We start from the raw sequence: 17,040 nt of genomic DNA, 5'->3' as shown, positions 1-17,040 counted from the left end.
TGCTTTTACTGATGGCTAACACGGTACAATACCCTACTGCTACCCCTTTAATTAATGGCAAGTCTAAGTTATACAGGTTCTGGGGTTACTTAAATAGATCCAGTGCCTAATCTGCATCTAGCTAGCCCCAGGACATGTAGAATATGTACTGGTAATTTTACAGATGAGCTGGCAACACTGATGTGAGTATTAGATTCATGTGAAAACACCATGTACAGGGGCGCTTTTAGGCATAAGCAGTACAGGCCATTGCCTGGAGTGCCATTGGTTCTGGGGGTGCCATGTTGCTGGATTAAGCCCCGCCCCTGAACTAAGCCCCACCCCCTGGGTGTTCTATTACTTGCTTCTGCTGCATCTGCTTAGCATAAGTTGCAGGCAGCTGCCACTGTGTCCCTCTGTGCCTTGTACATCCTTTTTAAACCCTTTGTGCCTCCTTCAGTGCCCCTGTGCCTCCTTCTTTCCTCCTGTGCCTCCTTTTGTTCCCCTTTGTGCCTCAATCTGTCCCCCATTGTGCCTCCTTCTGCCCCCCTTTGTGCCTCCTTCTGCCCCACTTTGTGCCTCCTTCAGTCCCCCTGTGCCTCCTTCTGTCCTCTGTTGTGCCTCCTTCTGGCCCTCATGCCTTCTTCTGTCCCCCTGTAGAGATTGCCCGAACCTCAAACTTCCGCAAAAGTTCGGTTTGCGCAAACTTCCCGAACCGCAAAAGACTTCAATGGGGAGGCGAACATTAAAAACTAAAAACACTTATGCTGGACAGAAAAGTGATGCAAAAGATGTTTCAAGGGGTCTAACATCTGAGTTTTTGCATGGAGGAGTGGGATAGACACAAAAATCTGGATTTGACGCAAAGCAGCGTTTTAAGGGCAGAAATCACATTGAATGCTAAATTGCAGGCCTAAAGTGCTTTAAAACATCTTGCGTGTGTATGCATCAATCAGGGAGTGTAATTAGAGTACTGCTTCACACTGACACACGAAAATCACTGTGTAACGCAACGCAAACAGCTGTTTGTGTTGTGACAGCCGTGCTGGACTGGTGCGCACCATGGCAAGAGTGCAGGCGATATCGGTTTTCAAGTCCATATGGTTGCCAGGCTGAGGTAGCTCAATGACAGAAAAACAGTGATTGTCCAGCTGATCGAATTTGGTCTGTCCACAATGAAGCAACGACCTTATTATCTTTGGTGTGCCATCCCCCGAGACACTCATATAGCCGGCGGTCATTGCTTCATTGTGATACGCAAGCCCCTTCACCGCGGTAAGGAAATGATCACGAAGGGGAATTGACACATGTACATGCCTTTTGTTTTGTTGTTGCAGCCGCAGCGCAGCCAGAAAAATTAGGCAGGCATGTACACGCACCAGAAAAATTATTCTAGCGGCTGCTGGTAGCAGCGGCCTTAAAAATTCAGGAATCCTCCTGGAGTCCTGGACCCTGTTGGTGGTGGCGGAGAAGGCAGTCAAGCGGCCTGCTGACCGTGCTTTGCAGACCAGGCATCCGTGGTCAGATGGACCCTTTACCCAATGCTGTGTGCCAGAGATGTCACCACTTGGCTTTCAACATCACGGTACAGTTTAGGTATTTTTTGAGGAAAAATTGCGGCCTGGTATCTTCCACTGTGGTGTGTGGCTTTGCTTTTGTGTGCTGCTTTTCCTCAGGTGGTCATCCCATTGCAGTTTGTGCTTTGTAGTCATGTGCCTTCGTAAGGTAGTTGTCCCTATGCGTGTCTTGGTCTTTCCATGTCTCACTTTTCGGTGGTAGAGAGTACAGATGACATTGCTCTCATCTGAGGCAGACACACTAAAAAATTTCCACCCCGCTGAGCCCTGGAGTGATGGCACTTTGGTGGTGGCGGCCGACAGTGTTAAGAGGGGTGCCAGAATCAGAGCAGGAGGAGGAAGATATGTCACGCTTCTGTGTGGAAGCTGAGAAAGATGAGGTGTTCTGTGTTAAATAGTCAACTACGTCCTGACAATACTGGGGGTTGATGGCACGTGCCTTCTTCTGAACACTGTACTTTGGTTGAGGGGCGCATTAAATCACAACAGCGCGACCTCGAACAGACCTGCCAGGTGGCCTGCCTCTGCCTTTTGTTTTGTCCATATTGGGGGGGATGAAGTGAAAGGTATGCACTGACTTGACTAATACAATGTGCAGTCACACAGGTGCAGTTAACAGGTAGGCACGGAGTACGGTATATCACACTGCGTGCGCTCACGTAGGTAGGTGGGTGCACTGAACACAACAGGTAGGTATATGCAGTGATGGGTATTACATATGTGCACCTGTCACACACACGTACCGTGAACAGGTACAGTGACTGGTGGTATTGAATATCACACTGCGTGCGCTCACTTGGTTGGTGGGTGCACTGTGAACAACAGGTAGTTATATGCAATGATAGGTATTACAATGTGCACCTGTCAGTCACACACAAACAGGTACCTGACAGGCACAGTGACACTGCGTGCGCTCACGTAGGTAGGTGGGTGCACTGAAGTGAACAACAGGTAGGTATATGCAGTGATGGGTATTACAATGTGAACCTGTCACAAACACAGGTAGTCACTGAATGTGCTGGGCCTGGCAGTGGCACACACAGTAGGAATTGCCAAGGCTGTCTAGGCAACACAAGTGTCTGTGGGACACACACACACATACACAAAAAAAAGATCACAAGAACAAGATTAGCTCTCAAAAGAGCTGTTAAGGGGTGCTCTCCCTTCTGTAATTACTGCAGGCACATGAGTGAGTCCAATGCCTGACGCTGCCTGCCTTTCATAAGGGGGGGTGTGGCTCCAGGAGGGAGTGTAGCCTGATTGGCTACAATGTGCCGGCTGACTGTGATGTAGAGGGTCAAAGTTGACCCTAATGATTCACTATGGGGGCGAATCGAACTTCCGGAAAAGTTTGCGGTTCTCTGCGAACTTGAACCACCGAAGTTCGCTGGGAACTGTTTGCCGGCGAACCATTTGGGCCATCTCTATCCCCCTGTACCTACGGCTGCCCCTCTGTGTACCTCCTTCTGTCCTCCTGTGCCTCCTTTGTTTCTCATTCTGTCCCCCATTGTGCCTCCTTTCGTTTCCCATTGTGCCTCCTTCTGTCCCCTTGTGCCTCCTTCTGTCCTCCTTTGTGACTTCTTCTGACCCTCGTGCCTCCTTCTGTCCTCCTTTGTGACTTCTTCTGACCCTCGTGCCTCCTTCTGTCCCCCTGTGCCTCCCTATGTCCCCCGGTGTGCCTTCTTCAGTCCCTCTGTGCCTCCTTCTGTCCCTCTTTGTGCCTCCTTCTGTCCCCCTTTGTGCCTCATGAAAGTGGAGCTCTGCCTATGCATGTTTTCTGGTGAAACGTTGCCCACATTACGTGTATTTCTGGTGAAACGCTGGTGTAATTTCTGGTGAAACGCTGCAGCTTTATGATTATTTTCTGGTAAAACTTTGCCGCATTACAATTCTTTTCTGGTGAAACGCTGCCGCATTACGATTGTTTTCATGGAGGGGCACCACAGGTTTTCTCTCCTGCAGTGACAAAATGGCTAGAGGCGCCCCTGACCATGTAACAGAAACTCTGATACTCCCCCTAATGTGGGAGGAGGTACTGCAAGAGCCTCATAAGGGGCTTCCAGCAGTGCTTAAAGTGAACCAGAGACGAAGCACCCTTGTGTATTTTACCATAGAAATCAGTGGGAACATTAGAGAAAACATTTACCATGCTCTCTGTTCCATCCTCACTGCTAAAAGTGTCTGTTATCTAGCTGAGATAAGAATCCCGAACTGAGCATTGAGTCTGGCTTTGCTATAATGACTCAGCTATAATGATTCCTGAGCAAAGCCAGCAGGGGGCAGGCTTGGACTTGAAGACAGCAAAGAACACAGTCTCAGCTATAATTATTCTGTAGCAAAGCCAGACCGACTGCTTAGTCGGGATTCTTATCTTAGAGGTGATAACAGGCAAATTAAACAGAGAACAATGTAACAAAGAGCAGATTAGGTGTTTACTGTCATGTTCCCACTGATTTATAAGGTAAAATACATGAGGTTGCTTCATCTCTGGTTCTCTTTAAAGAGACACTGAAGCGAAAAAAAAAATTATGATATTATGATTTGTATGTGTAGTACAGCTAAGAAATAAAACATTAAGATCAGATACATCAGTCTAATTGTTTCCAGTACAGAAAGAGTTGAGAAACTCCGGTTGTTATCTCTATGGAAACAAGCCATTAAGCTCTCCGACTAACTTAGTCATGGAGAGGGTTGTTATCTGACTTTTATTATCTCAACTGTTCCTGGACTATTTACGTTTCCTCTGCCAGAGGAGAGGTCATTACTTCACAGACTGCTCTGAAAGAATCATTTTGAATGCTGAGTGTTGTGTAATCTGCCATATTCTAGAATAATGCAATGTTAGAAAAAACACTATATACCTGAAAATAAAAGTATGAGAATATTTTCTTTGCTGCTAATCTTCTAGTAATTATTCATAGTACACAACCAATTCATTATATCATATATTTTTTTCGCTTCAGTGTCTCTTTAAAGGGAACCTGGGGTGAGAGGGCTATGGAGGCTACCATATTTATTATTTCCTTTTATAAAATGCAGATTGCCTGGCTGCCATATTTATTTCCTTTTATAAAATGCAGATTGCCTGGCTGTCCTGCTGATCCTCTGTAATACTTTTAGCCGCAGCCCCTGAACAAGCATGCAGCAGATCAGGTGCTCTGACTGAAGTGTGACTGGATTAGCTGCATGCTTGTTTCAGGTGTGATTCAGACACTACTGCAGCCAGTGAGACCAGCAGGACAGCCAGGCAATCTGCATTGTTTAAAAGGAAATAAATATGGCAGCCTCCATATCCCTCTCACTTCAGTTAAAACTGTGCCCATAATTTTTTAATTTTTTTTTTTTATACATCCGATTTTAGATTCAGATTAAAAATCTTAGCAGCATGCAGTGTGTTGTTTTTTTTTTTTGTTTTTGTTTTTTTACCGGAATCCAAAATCTGATCAGATAAAAAAAATCGGAATTGCATGTAGTGTGCAAGAGACCCGAAGGTCATATCAGAAATGTTTATATCCAATAAATGGATTTTTCTTTGAATTCTGCTCCTTTTTAAAGTGGACCTGAACTCAGAACTTCCTCTCTGCTCTTAAAGATACTCAACAGCATAATAACCTCTAAAGAAAAAACATTTCTCTGTGACAGCGCATACAAATTCTGAAATAAATCTGCACAGTTTCTACTTCCTGATTCATGGAAGCAGCCATATTGTTTACAGCCTGTGCTTTCAAATGGACCTTTCTGCCATCTCTGCCATAGGCTGTCATGTGACACAGGAGAGGGTTCACATTACAACTAGTGATTAGTCACAGATAAGAGGGAATTAGACAGGCTAAACTCTCAATACACACAGGGTGCATTTCTGTTATGTTTTTCTTGTGTCCTGTAACTGAGTTCAGGTCCACTTTAAATATTCTTTCGTATTAAAAATCCAGCCTGTAAAACCTTAAAGTGAATGGGTACCGAATTAAAAATAAAAAAGTAAGATACTCACCTAAGGAGAGGGAAGGCTTGGTCCTAATGAGCCTACCCTCTCCTCTCCCGGTGCCCAGTGGATCCTCCGTTCCAATCCCTCGCTGCGGGGGACTACGGAAGTCTTCGGGAGCGCTCGGGCTCCCAAAGACGTGCCGCTCCATACTACGCATGCGTGAGTGGGTCATAGACACGCGCGATTGCGTCAAAGGGGATGCTCACGCATGCGTAGTATGGAGCGGCCCACCTTCAGGAGCCCGAGTGCTCCTGAAGACTTATGAAACCTCCCTTCGGCGGCGGAAGTGGCAGTATTTGACCGAACTGGTTGAATACTGCTACGGGGGATCCTGAGCGGGACCGGGCATCGGGAGAGGAGAGAGAAGGCTCATTAGGACCGAGCCTTCCCTCTCCTTAGGTGAGTATCTGACTTTTGTTTTTTTTTTAATCGGTACTCATTAGCTTTAACACTAGGAATGGTGCAGCTTGTGCTGATGGAGCCTTGCTTCTCTGCAGGATATCCTGGTGCCAGAGGCGCTGGAATTCGACCACTGGGAGGCAGAAGGGACGACGTCTGACTGTCCAATCACAGCCGTTATCCCAAAATGGAGCGCGCTCACCACTGTGGACATGAGCCACAACCAGATCTCCTGCATAGACGACTCCGTGGTGAGTTATTACAATCCCGTTACCTTTATGGTCTTCATCGTGCTTTGTTCATTCAGCTATAACATTTAACCACTTGATGACTGAAGGTTTTTCCCCTTTTGGACCAGAGCAATTATCACCTGTCCGCGCTCCTCCCTTTCTTTGTCCAATAACAAAATCACTACTAATCACAGCGTAATGATCTATATCTCGTTTTTCTCGCCGCCAATTAGGCTTTCTTTGGGAGGTAAAGTATGCTAAGAATTATTTTATCCTAAATGCACTTTAACATGAATAAGAAAAAAAATGAAAAAAATGCATTTTTCAGTTTTTGCCCATTATAGTGTTAAAATAAAACGTTCTACTGTGGATAAAAGCCACACATTTTATATGCCCATTTGTCCCGGTTATTACTACGTTTAAAATATTTCCCTAGTAAAATGTATGGCCCCAATTTTTTATTTGGAATTAAATGTGCATTTTTTCAGTTTTGCGTCCATCACTAATTACAAGCCCATAAATTAAAAATGAATAGTAATATACCGCCTTGACATACATTTAAAAAAAGTTCAGTCCCTAAGGTAACTACTTCTATTTTTTTATATATATTATATAGTTTGGGTACTATGGGAGGATGTGGGAGGGAAATAGTTAATTATAAAAGTCAGTATGGGGATTTTGATTAAATAAAAATGAATTTTGGTGTAACATACTATTTGGCCACAAGATGTCCTCAGTCATTATTTCTGATTCACCTACGTAAGCACGTGAATCGGAAGTAATGCGTGGCAGTGTAACAGGAAGATACAATAAATGCCTGCGTCTTGTAGACGCCGGTATTCATTGAATCGGTTTATGAATGGGAACTGCAGTCCCATTCATTAACCTCCCCTCTAAGCGGCGGTAACGGTGGTGTGCCCGCGCAGGCGAACAGGAGCGAGTGGTGGCTGCACGTCGCTGCAGACTTGTATTCACTGCCCTGGTGCATCCTGTTAATTTTGCAGGGCCGTGAATGTACTGCACGGCATGCATCAAGCAGGTTAAAGTGTGTGTGTGTGTTTTGTTTTGTTTTTCCCATAAGGCCCAGAGACAAAGGGTACTCTCATTTCACTTCACGTGTTTTTTTCTGGGACTGAATTTTATAGCCGGGGTAAGTTTGGGGTAGTCGGAGCACATTGTGGGGTGTCAGGTCTCATAATGTAGTAGTAGTGGTGAACACGTTGATTAGTATAATTTTTTTTTTTTTTCATTAATTGTATCCCTTTTTTCTTTATAGAAAATTGCTCCTCAAATAGAATTTCTGGCCTTGAGTCATAATAGCATATCCGCCATAGAGAATCTGCAGGTGAGTGTGTGTCTTCTTACATTTAATTAATAGGATATCATGGCACAGTGGATAGCACTCTCGCCTTGCAGAGTTAATATGTTGTCTCCAAGTTTCCTTCCACATCCCAAAAACGTACAGATAAGTTAATTAGCTTACCTCAAAATTAGACTGACCTATGACTATGGTAGGATTAGAGTGTGAGCTCCTCTGAGGACAGTCAGTGACATGACTATGTACTCAGTAATGTGCTGCAGAAGATGTCACTGCTATATAAATACATAATAATAATAATATGGTAGGACATTAGTCTATGACTATGGTAGGATTAGAGTGTGAGCTCCTCTGAGGACAGTCAGTGACAGGACTATGTACTCTGTAATGTGCTGCAGAAGATGTCAGTGCTATATAAATACATAATAATAATATGGGAGGACATTAGACTAGGACTATGGTAGGATTAGAGTGTGAGCTCCTCTGAGGACAGTCAGTGACATGACTATGTACTCTGTAATGTGCTGCAGAAAATGTCAGTGCTATGTAAATTTATTATAACAATAGGGTAAGAGGTTAGACTAAATGAAGTTATCATCATCAAATTCCACAACGTTCTCTGGATCTGGTGATGAAGATGTTTATTCATATAGCATCACCTGTATGATTTTGTATCTCCAGAAGTACAGTATAATCAGAATAGTATATAAAGAAGTGTCAGCTGCTGATGGATAGTCCTGCAGTGCGGACAGCTGACAGATCAGAACTTCCATGAACTTGTGACAGTCAGGCGGAATGTTCTGTACTTACATCTCCGGAACAAATAAAGCATGTAAATCCTACATACAGGATGTGCTCCGGGGGTCAGTGAGAGCAGCAGGATGTTTTTCCCAATAATATTATGCAACGGTTGGAAAATGGATATATAGCCCAAATCATAGATGACCACTGGTCTGGTATATTGTTATATGAATTCCTATACAATTGAAGCTCAATTTCAGCCATAACCTCCTCTCTACAACATGCAGTTGGCAATTAAAAAATGAAAGTTCTCTCTCCTTGATTTTTTTTTTTTGCATTGCATACATTACTGCAGAGTGCCTTAGAACACTGTCAGCATTAACGTGAATCCAAGATGAGAGGGATATGAAGGCTGCCATATTTATTTCCGTTTTAAAGAGACTCTGAAGCGAGAATAAAGCTCGCTTCAGAGCTCATAGTTAGCAGGGGCATGTGTGCCCCTGCTAAACCACCGCAATAGCGCCACTAAACAGGGGTCCCTTGACCCCCAAACCCCCCACTGCGACACTTGGTCGCAGACTTGGTCGCTCCTGGAGGCAGGGCTAACGGCTGCAGCCCTGCCTCCATTCGCGTCTATCAGCGGCGCATCGCCGCCTCTCCCCCGCCCCTCTCAGTGAAGGAAGACTGAGAGGGGCGGGGAGAGGCGGAGATACGCGCTGACAGACGCGCGTGGGGCAGGGCTGCGGCGGTTAGCCCTGCCCCAACCAGGAAGCGCTCCCCCGCATTACGGAGGGGATTTGGGGGATCAGGGACCCCCGTTAAGCCGCGGGATAGCGGCGGTTTAGCAGGGGCACACGTGCCCCTGCTATCTATGAGGTCTGAAGCGAGATTAATTCTCGCTTCAGACTCTCTTTAAGCAATACCAGTTGCCTGGCTGTCCTGCTGATCCTCTGTCTCTAATACTTTTAGCTATAGCCCCTGAACAAGCATGCAGCAGATCAGCTGTTTCTGACATTATTGTCAGATCTCACAAGATTAGCTGCATGCTTATTTCTGGTGTACTGCAGCCAAATAGATCAGCAGGGCTGGTATTTAAAAGGAAATCAATATGGCAGCCTCCATGTACCTCTCACTTCAGGTTCACGGTGTACCAGAACTCATTAAAAAGAAAAAAATTATACATACCTGGGGCTTCTACCATCCCCATCCGCTCTGATCGCTCCCACGTTGCCGTCCTCAGCCTTCTCTGCCCCGGTATCGGGTCCAGTCGCTTCCGTCAGTCGGAGCCAGTGTGACGTAAGAGATGTGCACTCTTTGCGTATCTCTCCAGCAGCAGTGTAAAGTGCCCCTAGGAGGTACTTGCCTCAGGATGGGAAAGCCTTTGGATCTTAAAGAGGCTTCCCCCACCCTCCTCACCAGAGGGGATCCAGCGTTTGGCCCCCTGAACATTCACCTGTCACCACTTGTCTGTAGCCTTGCAGAGTAAGTGGCTTTCCAATGAACTCTGGCAGAAATATCAAAGCCCAGTGGGGGCCACTTTACTGTGCGGGCGTGAGCCGTCTGCACCTGCGCCATAGAGCGGACCATATTGGACTATTTTCTCTGGAGCCTGAGGGGAAAGCCCCCAGTGTGCTTGAACGCAGCAGCGGCTGGGATTGTTTTTATTTACTTGCGTTTGGGGTCTCAGCGGTGGGAGGAGTCTGCGAAGGACGATAGGGAAAGCCTCTTTAGGATCCAGAATCTTCCCCCTCTTGAGGGGACTACACCATAGGGGATGTTTTTATACTTTCAGATTTACTTAAATTTACTTTATCATTTCAGCCTGTTCCATATCCAAAATCATAACATTTGCATCAGCTCTGAAATTATTGGTATCTCACTGATCATCGCTGTGAGCCACATAAGCTATAGCGCAATCTGTACATTGTTCTGCACCCTTCTGATCTCACTGAGCATGCCTCTGAGCCACAAAAGCTATAGAAGGAACTATACACTATTCTGCACCCTTCTGCATCTTACTGACCATCTCTGCAAGCCAGATAAGCTACAGAACAATCCGTACATTCTTTTGCACCCTTCCGTATCTTACTGACTATCCTTGCAAGTCGCATAAGCTGTAGAACAAATGCGTATGTTCTTTTGCACCCTTCCGCATCTCACTGACCATCCCTGCAAGCTGCATAAGCTACAGAACAATCCGTACATTCTTCTGCACCCTTCCGCATCTCACTGACCATCCTAGCTGACAACATAAGCTGTAGTACAGTCTGTACATTCTTCTGCACCCTTCCGCATCTCACTGACCATCCTAGCTGACAACATAAGCTGTAGTACAGTCTGTACATTCTTCTGCACCCTTCCGCATCTCACTGACCATCCTAGCTGACAACATAAGCTGTAGTACAGTCTGTACATTCTTCTGCACCCTTCCGCATCTCACTGACCATCCCTGCAAGCCACATGAGCTGTAGAGCAATCCGTACATTCTTCTGCACCCTTCCCCCTTTTGGGGTAGGCTTAGTTGCTGTATACCATCCATAATTTGCCTGGCTCATATTTATAATATGCATACTTTAATTTTGCAGTACTTGTACAACTTGATTCACCTGGATCTCTCTTACAACAAGCTCTCCGGGCTGGAAGGCGTCCACTCAAAGATCGGGAATATCAAAACCCTAAACTTAGCCGGCAACTTGCTGGAAAGCCTGAAGGGGCTCCATAAGTTATACTCTCTGGTCAACCTGGATTTAAGCAACAACAAGATTGCTCAGGTACTGGCTGCTCTATTTCTGTGTTCTTGGGATTCAGTAACACGTTATATTTTCAGTTGAGGGTAATTTTACCTTTTCGATGTGTGTTCTGGTGCTGGCTGGATAGTGTACTGGTTAAAGAGGAACTCCAGTGAAAATATTGTAAAAAAAAAAAAAAAAGTTGCTTCATTTTTACAATAATTGTGTATAAAGGATTTGGTCAGTGTTTGCACATTGTAAAATCTTTCCTCTCCCTGATTTACATTCTGGCATTTATCATATGGTGACATTTTTACTGCTGGCAGCTGATGCCAGTGGAAAGAGATGCTGCTTGTTTTTTTTGGGCAGTTGTAAACAGCTGTTATTTTCCACAATGCAACAAGGTTCTCAGACTGGAAACTGTCAGAACCATGGTCGTGACATCACACTGTGGGAGGGGTTTCACCACAATATCAGCCATACAGAGCCCCCTGATGGTCCATTTGAAAAAAGGAAAAGATTTCTTGTGGGAAAGGGCATATCCGCTACTGATTGGGATGACGTGTTCTCTTTAAAGAGACTCTGAAGCGAGAATAAATCTCGCTTCAGAGCTCATAGTTAGCAGGGGCATGTGTGCCCCTGCTAAAATGCCGCCATCCCGCGGCTAAACGGGGGTCCCTTCATCCCCAGACCCACCCCCGCAAAACTTGGTCGTCAAATTGGTCGTACATTTTCTGTTCCTGGAGGCAGGGCTAACGACTGCAGCCCTGCCCCTCAGCGCGTCTATCAGACGCGTATCGCCGCCTCTCCCCCGCCCCTCTTAGTGAAGGAAGACTGAGATGGGCGGGGGAGAGGCGGAGATATGCGTCTGGCAGACGCGCGTGGGGCAGGGCTGCGGCGGTTAGCCCTGCCCCAATGCGGAAGCGCTCCCCGGCTGTACGGAGGGGATTTGGGGGTGAAGGGACCCCCATTAAGCCGCGGGATAGCGTCGGTTTAGCAGGGGCACACATGCCCCTGCTATCTATGAGGTCGGAAGCGAGATTTATTCTCGCTTCAGACTATCTTTAAGGGCTCTGCTTCTGACACAGGAGACCTGGATTTGAATCTCTGCTCTTCCTGTTCAGTAAGCCAGCACCTATTCAGTGGGGAAACCTTGGGCAAGTCTCCCCAACTCTGCTACTGCCTAAAGAGCGTGTCCTAGTGGCTGCAGCTCTGGTGCTTTGAGTTTTGCCATAAACCCTTTACAAGCATGCAGCAGATCAGGTACTCTGACTCAGGGATTAGCTATAGCTTGTTCCAGGGTTTTGATTTACACTTATGCCAGATGATCAACAGTGCTTCCAGGTTACTGGAATTGTTTACTAGGAAATAAATATGGCAGCCTCCATACACCTCTCACTACAGTTCTCTTTTAAAAGGATCAGAAATGAGGGGGTTGACTGATAAATGGAGTGTTTTGCGCTGGACCGCAGGTCCCAGGCTCCTCCTCCTGGCGCACTTCTGTATCCATACGAACTTGTGTTTTATACTTCCTAAGTCCAGGTAGCTTTATTATATTTTATTTTTAGGTGGAGGAAGTGAGAAACATTGGCCGCCTGCCATGCCTGGAGACTGTGATACTGACCGACAACCCTGTGACCATAATCCCCGATTACCGGACCAAAGTTCTCGCACAGTTCGGAGACAGAGCTGCTGAGGTGAGCTCATCCTTCAGATCGGATTACTTTTTTTTTTTCTTCTTTTTGTTGTTGTTGTTTATTGCAGTGATTGAAAAATGGATTTTTTGCAGATTATAGTCTGTTAACCTATCCTGTCTGATGTCATGGGGAAGTTGCACATTTCTTGTCTGCAGATGGTAGTAAATCCCTTTAAGGAGCAACAAATGAGGTGGGGAAGAGGTGGAGGGTGGGGAGGCCCTCAAGTTATTGGCTGCTTTGGGCCACCAAAACCTTATCTGCACCCCCGCACTAGAAGATGTAAGTCAGAGTGAGGACAGGTAGGTATACATACTGAAGGACACCACACAGTGCACTCTGCACCTGCCAGCACACTTCCAATGCGCCCTCTGCATTGAGGACAATTTTGGCACACTGGTGATCCGGCAAGCAATCAGCCTTAAAGGATACCCGAGGTGACATGACGTGATGAGATAGACATGGGCATGTACAGTGCCAAGCACACAAATAACTAGGCTGTGTTCCTTCTTTTTTTTTTTTTTTTTTTCTCTCTGCCTGGAAGAGTTAAATATCGGGTATGTAAGTGGCTGACTCAGTCCTGACTCAGACAGGAAGTGACTACAGTGTGACCCTCACTGATAAGAAATTCCAACTATAAAACACTTTCTCAGCAGAAAATTACTTCTGAGAGCAGGAAAGAGATAAAGGGGAATTTCTTATCAGTGAGGGTCACACTGTAGTCACTTCCTGTCTGAGTCAGGACTGCGTCAGCCACTTACATACCTGATATTTAACTCTTTCAGGCAGAGAAAGACAAAAAGGAACACAGCCTAGTTATTAGTGTGCTTGGCACTGTACATACACATGTCTATCTCATCATGTCACATGTCACCTCGGGGATCCTTTAAGGCTGATTGCTTGCCGGATAAGCAGTGTTATTTTAAAATGTTATACATCTCAGCTTTTGTGCAGATCCTTCATTTGGACTCCCCTAATTGGGTTGTTGAAAGGTGTTCCAGCCCCAGTGCAGGGGGTCAGGTGAGTATACCTCCTTCCTCTATCGTCTGCACTGATCAGCATCCTGTCCAACATCGCACCAGCAATGGCGTCTCCCTACCTTCATCGCTAAAGCTGGAGGCCAGTCTGATAGATTCCTGTGTCCAGTGCTGGCTTCCTGGAGTCTCGTATAGCAGCCACTGTTCCCCAAACTGCTCCTCTGTCACCTCTTGGGGTATATTTTTTTTTGTCAAACCACGTTTTATTGAGCAGGTTAGTAATGAATAAACGTTGTTACATCATCCATAAATGCAATAAAACTGTGGCAGATATTAAATTTTAACAACAAAGAAAAAACAAGAACATATAAAACATCAGCAGTATTGTTGATTGAAAATATCAGAACTTATTCCAAATTTTGGATGCAGACAGCGCACGTTTTATATTCTGTAGTATGCAAAACTATGATAAAGGGATCCTCCGCCAGTAGAGGAAAGGGAGTTGAGCACGCCCAGTAATAGTATGTAGCAATCAGGTTAGGGTAGAGAGTGTTTGCCTAGATTCTGGTTCTAATTGAGGAGAGCCAAGCCATCCATATTCTATTATATTTAGCCTCTGCACCTCTACGTTGATACACAGCTTTACGGAGTGGGAGGACTTGATTAACAGATCTGATGAGGTCTGAGCATGTGGGTACGGTTGCAGCGATCCAGTGTTTGGTGAGTAATTTACGAGCCATGTGCATTAATTCAAGTAAAAAGAATTTGGTGTACTTATCAGTAATGGAATCAGGAAAAATACTCAGCAAGCACAGTTTGGGATCACATTCAATTGAGCATCCCATATAATCATTAAGGAATTTAACAACTTGCAACCAGTAAAGATTAACGTTTGGACAGCTCCACATTGAATGGAAAAAGGTACCAGGCGCAGTGACACATTTGGGGCAGTATGTGGATGCTCCCGGTTTGAATTTAGCTAAACGAATTGGTGTGAGGTATGCTCGATGTATAATGTATAGGTACTGCAGCCTATCTGGTTTGTGTGGCGAGACCTTTAGAACCTTCTCAAGAGTTTCCTCCCATTCTTCCTCCTCAATTTCACCAATATCAGTTGTCCATGCTATACGTTTAGTATTGAGTTTGCACTGTGCTGTAGGTAGAATCAAGGAGTGATATAGTAAAGAGATTAGTTGTTTAGGGGAGGGGCCATTGATTATTCCTAGTATATCTGAGTCTACTGGAGGGGGCGGTATTTCTTTTAATTGGGCGTAAAAAGCATGTCTGAGCTACAGGTATTTATAAAAAGCAGTTTGCGGTAGATCAAAGTCTGTGGACAGCCGAGGGAAGGATTTCATTCTGCCATCGGTTATGATTTGGTGTAGGTATACAATTCCCTTATTTACCCCATACTTAGAATCCGACAGTTTCATAAATTCTCTGAGGTTGGCATTCTCCCATATTGGGATCTGATTAGGTTTATCATCTAGTTTAAGAAATTTATGTGAGCGTTCCCAGACAGAGAACATTTGTTTCAGGGTGACCGGTAGGGATCTAAAATTAGGTATACCGGCTGTACCCTTAACCTATCTTGGTTTCTGGACGTAGAAACTACGTCCAGAAACCATGTGCGCTACCGCGCGCCCCCGCGGCCGATCGCGCGCGTGCACGCGCACTCCCGGCCGCGGATTCGGTAGTCAGGGAATCAATATATCGGGCTATGAAGCCCGATCACTGATTCCTCTCCCCCGCTGAAAAAGCGACAGCTTCTCTCGGAAGCTGCGCCTTTTCTGGCCGTTCCCTTCCTGATGCGACACTCTAAGCGTGTGTTACGCTTAGAGTGACGTCATGTAAACAAACTCATGGCCGCCATCTTGTGGCCAAAAAGTAATACTACACCTGAAAATGAAAATAAATTAAAATCAACACACATTTACATTATAAATCTATTGTTTACCCCCCACCCTCCCAAAACTACCCAAATAAAATGTTTACTATAAATAAAAAAACCCATTACAATAAAAAAAAAAATGTAAATATTTACCTAAGGGTCTAAACTTTTTAAATATCAATGTAAAGATGAAATATTTCTATATATTTTTTTATTTTAAACTTGTTAATAGTGATAGATGCAAAATGGAAAAAATGCACCTTTATTTCCAAATAAAATATTGTCGCCATACATTGTGATAGGGACATAATTTTAACGGTGTAATAACCGGGACATATGGGCATATACAATACGTGAATTTTAATTATGGAGGCATGTATTATTTTAAAACTATAATGGCTGAAAACTGAGAAATAATGAATTTTTCCATTTTTTTCTTATTCTTCCTGTTAAAATGCGTTTACAGTAAAGTGGCTCTTAGCAAAATGTACATCCCAAAGAAAGCCTAATTGGTGGCGGAAAAAACAAGATATAGATCAGTTCATTGTGATAAGTAGTGATAAAGTTATAGGCTAATGAATGGGAGGTGAACATTTCTCTCGTGAAAACCACGGAACCTGAATGGGTTAAGCAGATTGTATAAAGGGTCCGTATTTGTAAAAGGTAAGCTAGTAAACAGTAGTTGCTGTATTAGTAATTTGTCATCTCGGAAGCCTGTATACAGATGCGATAGCTGTGCTGCAAGGTAGTATAGATAGCAGTTAGGGAGAGCTATTCCACCTACATCTTTTGGACATTGCAAGGTAGATATTGCTAGCCGATGTCGCTGCTTGGCCCAGATAAACTGAGTTAGAGCAGAGTTAAGTTTAGTAAAGGCAGCAGGTGGGAGAAATATGGGAGAATGCCATGTTACATAGAGAATCTTGGGGAGTATCATCATTTTAAACAGGTTGGCCCTGCCCACTACAGTAAGAGGAAGTTTTTCCCATTCCCTCAGCTTTCCACAAACCGCATCTAGTAATGGTTCTAAATTAATCTTGGGGAAGTCTGAGGGGGACCTAGAGATTAGGATTCCCAGGTATTTAAAAGAATTGACCCACTGCAATGGAGATTTAGTTTGTTCTAATGTAGGGGAAATAAATCTTTGGGCATTAGGTAGGATTTGTTCCAATTGATCTTGAGACCGGCAAAATGGCCAAAATCCGTAATAGTGGAGAGCACATTGCTTAATGAGTCTCCAGGGTCAGACAGGTATAGCAGCATATCGTCCGCATATAGACTGATTTTTTTCATGTAAGATTCCTTTTTCCCATCCTCTGATCCCAGGATGTGATCTGATCAAGATGGCTAGTGGCTCTAGGGCAAGATCAAAAAGAAGTGGGGAGAGGGGACACCCTTGGCGGGTGCCCCTGTGTAATTCAAAGGTAGAGGAAAGCCACCCGTTAACCTTAATTCTGGCCACTGGTTTAGTATATAACAGCTGTACCCATTTAATATAGGATTCCCCAAACCCCAGACGT

At 44.8% G+C, this 17,040-nt stretch overlaps 1 protein-coding gene across 6 annotated transcripts in view; it reads left to right on the top strand.

The window, feature by feature from the left end:
• NISCH (nischarin) overlaps positions 1-17,040 on the top strand; it is a 151,051-nt gene that overhangs the window by 64,836 nt on the left and 69,175 nt on the right. For all 6 annotated transcript variants that reach the window (XR_011023798.1, XR_011023797.1, XM_068251897.1 and 3 more), the window contains 4 exons: positions 6,039-6,191; positions 7,447-7,515; positions 10,815-11,000; positions 12,527-12,655. Coding sequence is in view for 4 of the 6 variants with exons in the window: in XM_068251897.1 (XP_068107998.1) it covers positions 6,039-6,191; positions 7,447-7,515; positions 10,815-11,000; positions 12,527-12,655 (537 nt within the window). In the remaining 2 variants the exon portion in view is untranslated. The remainder of the gene's footprint in view (positions 1-6,038; positions 6,192-7,446; positions 7,516-10,814; positions 11,001-12,526; positions 12,656-17,040) is intronic.

Source organism: Hyperolius riggenbachi, chromosome 9 (assembly GCF_040937935.1).
Source record: "Hyperolius riggenbachi isolate aHypRig1 chromosome 9, aHypRig1.pri, whole genome shotgun sequence".
Taxonomy (NCBI): domain Eukaryota; kingdom Metazoa; phylum Chordata; class Amphibia; order Anura; family Hyperoliidae; genus Hyperolius; species Hyperolius riggenbachi.
This window is presented reverse-complemented; position numbering and strand designations above follow the sequence as displayed.